Source organism: Grammomys surdaster, unplaced genomic scaffold, assembly GCF_004785775.1.
Source record: "Grammomys surdaster isolate TR1022 unplaced genomic scaffold, NIH_TR_1.0 125890, whole genome shotgun sequence".
NCBI lineage: Eukaryota > Metazoa > Chordata > Mammalia > Rodentia > Muridae > Grammomys > Grammomys surdaster.
Genome location: NW_021620715.1, coordinates 471 through 10715, shown reverse-complemented (window position 1 = coordinate 10715; position 10245 = coordinate 471). Strand labels below are relative to the sequence as shown.

The following is a 10245-nucleotide window of genomic DNA, read 5'->3' as shown; positions in this document are numbered from 1 at the left end:
TAACAACACAAGATTTGAGGCCTTACCCAGTTGGTTTAATTTAAATAACCTTTGTCTATTTAAAAAAAGCTTATAAGTAGTATATTCTAATCACATTTTCTTCTCCCCAACTCCTTCTAGATCCTCATTTCTTTGCTACCAACCAAAATCCAGACCCTTTCTTTCTCTTTCACTTTACCCAAACACAAACAAAACCATAAGAACAAGAATCACTTTCTGTCTCTTTCTCTCTGTCTGTTACTATCTACCCTATCTTGTCATATATACATACACCAACATACACAAACTAAAAAGAACACAAAATCTGAAACCAAATATACACAAAAAGAGTAATGAGACAAAATGCCTTTAAAAAGCTATATAAAACAAACTCTCCATAAATCGGTAATTGTGTTAGTTTTGTTTGTCTACACCTTGGGCATAGGGTCTACCTTCTAGACCCTATGGTGTGGTTAATACAGAAAGTGAGACTCCATTGAAGTAGACAAATTGTCAATTGTAAATGAGTACCAGTTGTATATAGATTCTTGGCTAGTGGTGGGAGCACATGACCATTTACAACATTCGCAGATGATAACACTGGCTTAAATCTATCTAAGCTCTGTGCTTATTCCCACAGTCTATGTGAGTTCATATGTGCATCTGTCCTATTGTATCTGGATGACACTGTTTTCTTGAGAGTCATCCATTGTTTCTGGCTCCTGCAATCTCCTTTGCAATTGTTCATTAGTCCTGGGAAAAAGGTTTGATGAAGACAACCCATTAAGAATCAGTACACTACAAATTATCCATTTGTGGTTTTTCTCTTGCTTCCCATCTGTTGCAAAATATGTTGCTGATGATGGTTAGATGAGTTACTGGTTTAAGTATATGGTTATGTAAATAAAGACCAGATTATTGATATGCTGCTCTATCAGAACAGTGGCATGACTTTCCTTTAAGGCCAGGGCTTATCCAATTTCAGTTTCTTGGCAACCCTAGCAGAGCCAGTCATGGCTAGCCCATATCCTAACCTTAACCCTAATAGGCCTTAAATACCATCAAAGAATAAAGCATTAATCTCACAATGTTTGTGCCTCTATTATATCAGCATAACCCATAGGCAGGTGACTATTGTAGAAGAAAGGATTTATAGCTAGGTTGATTATTGCCTTTTTCATCTGATACCATACAAATGACCTCTAGTACTATGAACACTAATCAGTAGGAATAAGGCTTCTACTAGGGTACAAGTTCAAATTCTGTGTTCAGTGAAATATATAAATGTTGTCTTGAACCATATATGTTAAAAATAATTTATAGAGAGCAACCAATAGATTTAAGAATAGCCTGAATTATTTGGGAGGATCTATGGACACTCTTTGATCCATGACTCAATTTGAGAATATTCATCCAGTAATTTACATCTTCACCATATATAGTTGTTTAGTGAATATGAACATTACAACTTGGAATCTTCTACTGTAGGAATCTGGAGCCTAAGACTGGATGGAACAATAACTCTGAACCATCTAGTGTAGGCAACAACAACCTTGAGCTTTATAAAACAAAATGCAGCAGAATCATTTATCAACATCTTAATAGGGACCTAGGGTGGATAACAGGAATAGAAAGCTCTTAACCTAAGAACAAACAGGAAACCACAGAGACCAGCAGGGAAGCTGTGGCCGTACTTTCTTATGATATAAGAGGAAGGAACAGAGCTGAAAATGAGCATGAAATACTGTACAGCTAAAAACAGAGGCAGTGTCAATGTGCTCTACTAGCACAGTAGTATGTGGCACTGTCTGCAGAGTCCACACTGGTGATCTTGAGAAATACTTGGTTGTTGGAGGTGTCCTTGGAGATTGTGAGCCGGCTCTTCAGGGATGGGTTGTAGTACTTATCATCATTCCACCAAATGATTGCCAGCCACTCCAGACCCTTCCCTGAAGACTGGCGAATCCAGCTCACACCTATACCAGAACTGCTCAGTGAAAACCCAGAAAAAGAGCAAGTCAGGCTGAGGGTCTGGGAGGGCTGCAATATCCCAGGGCCAGACTCTTTCAGAGTAACCTGGGACAGGACATCTGTGGAGAAAATGAAAAAGCAGATGGCAAGATTAAAATAGGGTGAGAATGGGAAAGTGTATCCCTTAGAAAGCCTTGGCACTCACATGCAGGGACAATCAACAGCAGGAATGAGGAAGTAAGTCTGTCCATGACTGCACACTAGTGAGTACACAGGCCTAGCTGTGGCTTTTCAACCCGAGGTTGGGTGGATCTAGGAGAGATTTGCATTCCCTCACCAGGGGTTGACTGAGGGTGTACTTAAGTTTTAGAAATCAAGAGGTATCAGTTTATGATGAGAGACACAGGAACCCTCAAGAGAGTTCATTTCTGCTTCCCATAGAGTGTAGATAACACACAAGACCATGTTCCTCAGTATACAACACTTCTTGTAAGTGATGTTGGGGATGCAGTAGGGTTGAGAGAGATCCTCATTCTTACACAAAGGGTACTGACTCTGTTCACTCATCTAGGAATCACTTCCCTATGTTTTTTGCATAGAGGACAGATTAGGAGCTCAAATGGGTGATTTCTCCTACCTTGATGACACTCTGTTTCTAGGACCCATGTGAGTCTTATCACTATATAGTTTTGCACAAAATTGGTAAAAGTAATTATAGACTTTTTGCGTAGTGTAATGTGATATGCCATCTCAAGCTGGAAATTATGAGTACTATGATTCAGGAAACAGTGATTTCATGGGACTTTCCTGATGTGTCAGTTTCATGGCTCACATATTTGAGATTTCTGTTTATTCAACAACAGGTATAATGGCCTCTATTTATGACAACTTTAAAACCAACAGCAAGAACATATACTCTAAGTAGGGAGAAGTTTATTCAATTCTCCCAGATGATGATAATCCTGGAAGAAGGCACAGTGGGTAGAGGATGCTGTAAGCGACAGCTCGTAAGGTTAGAGTATTTTTTTTCACTGCCTTCAGAAATATTATAATAAAATTGTTCTTTGTTCTTATCGCTATTGATGGTTTAGAATTTAGAGAGAATAAGATTTGCCTAACATTGGTCAGCTTATGCAGTGGCTTCTTGGCATGAACGTGATGGAATATATGGAAAAACAGCTTGAGTACATGACTGAGTTAAATAAAGAAATCTACACCAAAAATGAAGAAAAAACAATAAAGCTCCTTTTATGAATAAGACATCATCATATCTTCAAGTATTTGAATGATAAAAATATCAAGGAATGTCTAAATCATAAATAAGATCTTAGCACACATTTGTATCAATAAGAGAAAGAGAAAACAATCCCAGAATGCTGAGTAACATCAGAGGTCCTGAACCTTAGTGTAATATGGGCAATAAGACCTGCACTAACACTTGGTTCCTTTTCCTGGGGTTGTCAATGTTAAAATGACTTTTCATCTATGAGTAAATTATATATCTTGAAATAGAAGAATTTCTGACATTGTCTCCATGAGACTCAGATCATCACATACATCCTCATCAGGCAGGAGGAAGGGTCCACAGAAGGCAAAGATCCTGGAATGGATGATACAGAGCTTAAGTTGCCAGGTTTGGATGAAGAGTCCAGTGAGCCAGAGATACAAGTACTGCTGGATCCTGAATATTGGAAAGTCAGACAACAGACTCTTCAGAAGAGAGAATATCATATCTAACCAGGAACAGAGATGTTGCATTTCAGTTGCTTTGTCCATGGAGGGAATAAAAGTGTAATGTCTTAAGTCTGTGATTTGAGGTGCAATGGATAAAGACATTTTTCCTGGATTTTTTAGATGTAATTGAAGTAATTCCAAGTCCAAGTCCATAAATGTACAGGCAGAGATGTGCACAATATGGTACAAAAATTATAATATATAAATAATAGCCAACAAGATTTTATACAAATTTATATCTAAAGCCCCCTGTCAATTAGGGCTCAAAAATTAGAACATATTACTCTAAATGAGGGTCACATTAACTCATTCACTTAGACTATTTCACTGATATATTTTACAGCATTCAAAATTCCTGTACTCAGGTATACTCAGCTAGAGAGCCTATTTAGAATTCAACTAGAATATATTTATATGGATTATATATTTCTAATAAGTGCCATAAGCATTTGGTCTCCATGTTCATCACAAGAACATGTGAGAAGGCAAGCACTGTAAACTGAACGTGTGATAGCAAAGATGGAACTACCAATCCACACTTCAGAAACTGTCAAGCACTTGGATGGAAAATGATGGTACTACCATTCGATTCATGTGAGGATGGAGTGTTATATGTTGATGAAGTGAGTAATGGGATTCCAGATACGCACAGAGTAGAGAAGCAACCAGACATCCCTTTAGATGACATGTAAAGTCTGCTACCAGAGGCAGGATCTAATCTCATGAGGTGAAAATGGCATCCAGCCAGAGGAAAGAAAGTGAATCTCTTACCAGAAATTATTAGGAATCTAAGGTATATCCCCGGTAGGCTGCAATTCTAAAATTCTAACAGTGAACAACTGGTTCTTGACACGCCAATAAAATATTCTAAGAGTACATCTGAAGAGTGGGATGAATACAGTACACACATCTACGGCATCACATCAGATTGAAGGACTCTCATCTGAAAACAAAAGACAGGGGAGTAAAGAATCTGGTGTCAGGTGAGGTCCAGAGTCCTGTGAAGAAGTAAAGGTGGCCTGGACATTCCGTTGTAAAGAAGATTATCTAATCCCTGTGTAATGGGTGGTAGTTTGGTATAGATGTCACCACTTCATTACCTTCACAATCCTTATTCCACAAGTCACACATGAAAAAAAAACATACATTAGAGCTTAATATTACTAATATTACTTTTTATATTCTTTCTTTATATTTAATAATTTTTTCCGATACAGATTTTATTCCCCTCAGCGACCACCATCTGACTTTTCCAAATCCCATACCTCCTCCCTGTGCCCCTCTATCCACAAGGATGTCCTTTCCCACACCTGACACTGTCAGAACTCTAAATTTCCTGGGGCCTCCAGTCTCTTGAGAGTTAACTGGATCCTCTCTGAATGAACCCAGACCCCACAGTCCTCTGTTGTATATGTATTGGGAACCTCTTATCAGCTGGTGTATGCTGCCTGGCTGGTGGTACAGTGTCTGAGAGATTTCGGGGATCCAAGTTAATTGAGACTGCTGGTCCTCCTACAGGATTGCCCACCTCCTCAGCTTCATCCAGCTTTTCTGTTATTCAACCACAGGGATCAGCAGCTTCTGTCTATTGGTTGGGTACAAATATTTGCAACTGACTCTTTCAGCTGCAAGTTGGGCCTTTCAGAGGACAGTCATGATAGGTCCCTTTTTGTGAGCCCTCCATAGCCTTAGTAATAGTGTCATGCCTTGGGGCCGCCCCTTGAGCTGGATCTCACTTTGGACCTGTCACTGGATGTTCTTTTCCTCAGGCTCCTCTCCATTTCCATCCCTGCAGGTCTTTCAGACGGGAACAATTATGAGTCAGAGTTTGACTGTGGGATAGCAACCTCCTCCCTCACTTGATGCCCTGTCTTCATGTTGGAGGTGGGCTTTATAATTTACTCTCCCTACTGTCTGACATTTCATCTAGGGTCCCTCCCTTTAAGTCATGAGAGCCTCTCACCTCCAAGGTCTCTGGTGCATTCTTGAGGATCCACCCAACCTCATACCTCCTGAGGATTCCTGTTTCCATTCCTTCTTCTGGCCCTCAGAATTGGGTTTTCACCACCCAATACCTAATTAGGTTCCCCTCACACAACCCTATCTCCTTTCCCTCCCAGGGCCCTTCATCCCCCTATACCCCTTGTGATTGCTTTCTTCTCCCTCCCAGGTGAGACTCAGTGATCCTCACTTGGGCCCTTCAGTTGTAGATTTTTTGAGTTCTTTGTATTGTATCTTGGTTATTCTGTACTTACTTTTAGGCTAACATCCACCTATCTTTTTTTAATATATATATATATTAGTAGAAAATACACAGAAAAGTGTGTGATGAAAATAAAAATGTAAGGAAGGCAAGGCTGTGAAAATACGCCCAGTTTCTCTTTCTATCCTTCCCCTAAACTAAGGGCTTCACTTGGCCGTGTGATCAGGTCTCCAACACTTTCCCAGCAGAGCAGCATGGGTTCAACATTGTGGATGAAATATCAAGACCTATGTCCTCATACCACAATCAATCATATGCCCCAACTAAGAAAATCCCTAATGCCACTGGAAAGAAGTTACAGATAGATTTACAGATGCAGCTGAAGGTGATGATGATGACTGAATGTTTGACACATCATGTTTGAAATTTTCTATCATTCTGTCATATGTATATGTAATTGTTTTTGTCCTTCCAATAAGGTTAATTTGTGATGAATATAACATATGTGCAGTTACTTAACAAGGAACTTTCACTGTCCTAAATTTGTAGTCTTCTCACAGGAGCTTGATCACATGTATCCAATAGTCTCTGAAGTTGTGTGATGTTAGGGAAGGAAGCCTCAGAGTCTCCTAGGACTGCTTCACTCTCCAGATGTTTGTCTGCACCTGTTACTGTTTCTCTCCTGGTGAAAAATAGATCTACAACACCCCCTGCTGGTCCTGAGCATCCTCAAAGGGGGTTGTTTCTGAGCACACAGGGAACCTACTCACTGTGTCTCCTCCATTGTAATACAAAGTTGTGTCTTAGTGTCCTCAGCAGAGCTCTGCTTCCAGAGTGAACTACTTCTTGGATGGGTAAACTGACATTCTGATGGATTCTTCAGTGATAGCTCCACACTTTATACAGACCTTATCCTCTTTTCTTTCAGGACACGCAGGTTCTTCGTGAAGATTACCAGCCATGAGGAGGCTCTCACCTCCCAACAGTCATAAGCCATCTTCACACAGTGCCAAGGTCCAGCATCAGTGTGCAGAGCATCTTGAAGCAAGGCTGAAATGAGAGCAGTGCTAATTCAGTAATGATTCTGGGTCAGAAGTGGATGCAGCTGTCAGCTCCAGTGCTCTCTCTTTACCCATGAGTTCTCATCATTCTTCATTCCTTTCTGTTCATGCTTTTTCCTTCACCCGTTTTCTCATTCTTTTTCCTTACTCTTTCACTCTTTCTCCCAGCCAGAGCCTGAACCCAGTCTTTTATTTACTAAAGCTAAATCATCAAGTCTTTGATCAGTATTAATACTTATTTTTAAAAATCTTTACATTACAAAAATTCTATGAATCCCAGATCATTAGTTCCAACCCTTCCTTCTTTAACAGAAACTCAACCAAAGGCAAAAGCACATTTCCTTATACATTTTACATAGCCTACTCCTCACTGATAATCGGACACAGCTCTTTTGGTTTCCTGGTACAGCAAAGAGCAGCCATTAGGAACTATTTTCATGTAAAAACAGAAAGGTGACAGAAATGAATTTTTAGAAAGCTTTTAATTTTATGCATGTAAAGCAGCCAGCTCTCTCTAATATCACTCTAGGAACTGTCATCCTAAATTTTCGGATAGTTTTCTGTTTCTGTAAAGAATGAAGTAGGGAGTTATGATCATGATTACACTGAATCTGTAAATGGCTTTTACTAGAATGATCATTTTTCACTCTGGTAATTCTACCAATCAATGAGCATGAGGTGTCTCTCCAGTTCCTAGTGACCTTCTTAATTTTTTTTTCAGAAGTTGACAGTTTTCATTGTAGATTTCTGTCACATCCTTTGTTAGATTTACTCTCAGATATTTTATTTTCTTTGATGATATTGAGAATATAAGTGAATCCATGAGCTGCTCTGTATGTTGGTGTGTAGAAAAGCTGTGGATTTGTGCAAGTTAATTTTGCATCCTGCCACACTGATGAATTTTTTTATCCATCCTGGAAGTTTCCTGGTAGAATTTTTGGGCTCTCTAATGCTTATGTCAAATCATCTGCAAGTAGGGATAGTTTGACTTCTTGTGCCTTTAATTTTCCTTTTCTTGCCTTATGGCTACAGTTGTTACTTTGAGCATAGTATTGAAATGGCATAGACATCCCTGCCTTGTTACTGATTTCAGTGTCATTGCTTCAAGCTTTTCTCCATTTTGAATGGTATTAGTTATAAGTTTCTAATGTATTGCTTTAATTGTACTGGGATAGGGTCCCTTTGGCAATACTTTCTCTAGGATTTTTTTAATAAAGCCATGTTGTGGGCCTGGAGAGATAGCTCAGTAATTAAGAGCACTGACTACTCATCCAGAGGTCCTGAGTTCAATTCCCAGAAACCACATGGTGGCTTACAAACATCTGTAATGGGATCTGATGCCCTCTTCTGGTGTGACTGAAGACAGCTACAGTGTACTCATGTAAATGAAATAAATAAATCTTTTTTAAAAAAAAGAAAAGCCATGTTAGATTTTGACAAAGCCTTTTTGTGCATCTATTGAGATAATCATGTGACTTTTGTCTTCCAATCCAATTATATGATTTGTTACATTTACTTGCATTTCATGAACGACACTTACATTTCAGAGATGAATTCAACTTGATCATGGTGAATAATTTATTTGGAGTACGTTTGAATACTTTTTGAAAATATTTTCTTAAGTATTTTTGAGTTTATGTTCATCAGAAATGGTGACTTATAGTTTTCTCTTCTTTAACTATCTTTACCAGGCTTAAATATTAGAGTTGCACTAACTTTACAAAAGGAGTTCGGGCATGCTTCGTTTAATTCTGAATGTTTAAATAATTTAAATGTGAAGCTGGGTCACACCTTTAATCCCAGTACTTAGGAGGCAGAAGCACACAGGTATCTGTGAGTCTGAGGCTGGATGAGGACAATGAATATATAGATTTAGATACATCTGAGACTGAGGAACCCAGTTTGAGTTTCTCGTACCATCAATGTCAACTAAATCACTCAGTATAAGACTATATTTTAATCTGGCTAATGACAGTATGCCTTTCCCATTTGGAATGGGGAAAGAGGCAATGGGAGTCGATAATGACACCATTAGGTTTGTTTAGAATGAAAAGGAAACTTCCTAAACGTCGGGAAGCAGTGTGTTAGTATTTGGGGCCATTAATCTACAGAACACTGGTTCTCTTATGCACAATTCCCCAACTCTAAAGTCATAATATAACATAGATGGAACATATTTGAAGAATGTGCACCCTCTAGTGGTGCATGAGAGCACTACAATGATACAGGCTTTTATACTAAATTTTTACCCAATTTTGCTAACCTATTCATGGGATATAATATCACAGTTACCTCTTTAGTCGAGGATAGGACAAACGTCATATCTTGTATTGAGAGTTTACACTCGTTCAGAAATTTGAGACTTCCAATCAGGCAAATGGCAACATCATGTGTATATCCAGTATTATATAGACAAACCTTTGGTGCTTTAATAAGCTGTTATTTTATTTTAACTAAAGTCTGGAGCTGGGTTTCAAAACAACATGGATAGTACCAATTAGATCATGGACATAATCTCATGGTTACAGACCTCAAAAAAACTGTTAAATTTCATATGAAATGATCATGTGATAAGCCCAGATTATTCCCAAACTACACAAAAAAGAACCTCATAGACTTTGCTGTATGCTCTGGTATGTAGCTTTGAGGATGAAAAAATTCAAATTTAGGGTACTCTAATTCTGTTACACTAATGGTATGAGAATCATAATCTAACTGATTTTGACTATGATATGTTTACATATATCATCTGTTTTCAATTATCATAATTACCACAGGTCACAGCAACAGAATTCAATGTACATTATTGCTTTCCATATGACAGATGAGCCTATTGTAACCTATAACAAGGCCCTAAGGTACTTAACAAAAAGAAAAAAAAAGTCTTTGTGGAAATCCTTTGCATGGGAACTTAACTATGATAATTTAATTAGTAAAACAATTCTTATTTATTTAATAAAATTTAGTCTTTTAATTGCAATTGAGCTAAGATGTCTTGGATAATTCATGTACCAACAACAAGATTTAACACTTCACACAGCTTTGAAACACATATTTCATTTAAATATAAATCCTTCACAGATTGCTATGTTGGGGAAGACTATCCTGGACACTGTGGGATGATTTGCAAAGAATATCACTGACACTTAATTACATATTAGATACTGGAAATGATGATATACACACAGACAACATGCTCCTGAAATATTAGAATCCAGGAACCTTATAATGGCACTTTTCAAATATAAAACTATTATACTACTCTAAAGATCCAATTTATATCAGTATAACTTGCAT

General features: G+C 38.2%; 1 gene segment (V, D, J or C); it reads right to left on the bottom strand.

The window, feature by feature from the left end:
- Nucleotides 1-1749: 1749 nt before the first annotated feature.
- Nucleotides 1750-2201, bottom strand: LOC114608358. The segment is given in 2 exon segments: nt 1750-2069; nt 2156-2201. Coding segments are annotated over 2 exon segments (366 nt in total).
- Between the last annotated feature and the right edge of the window lie 8044 nt (nt 2202-10245).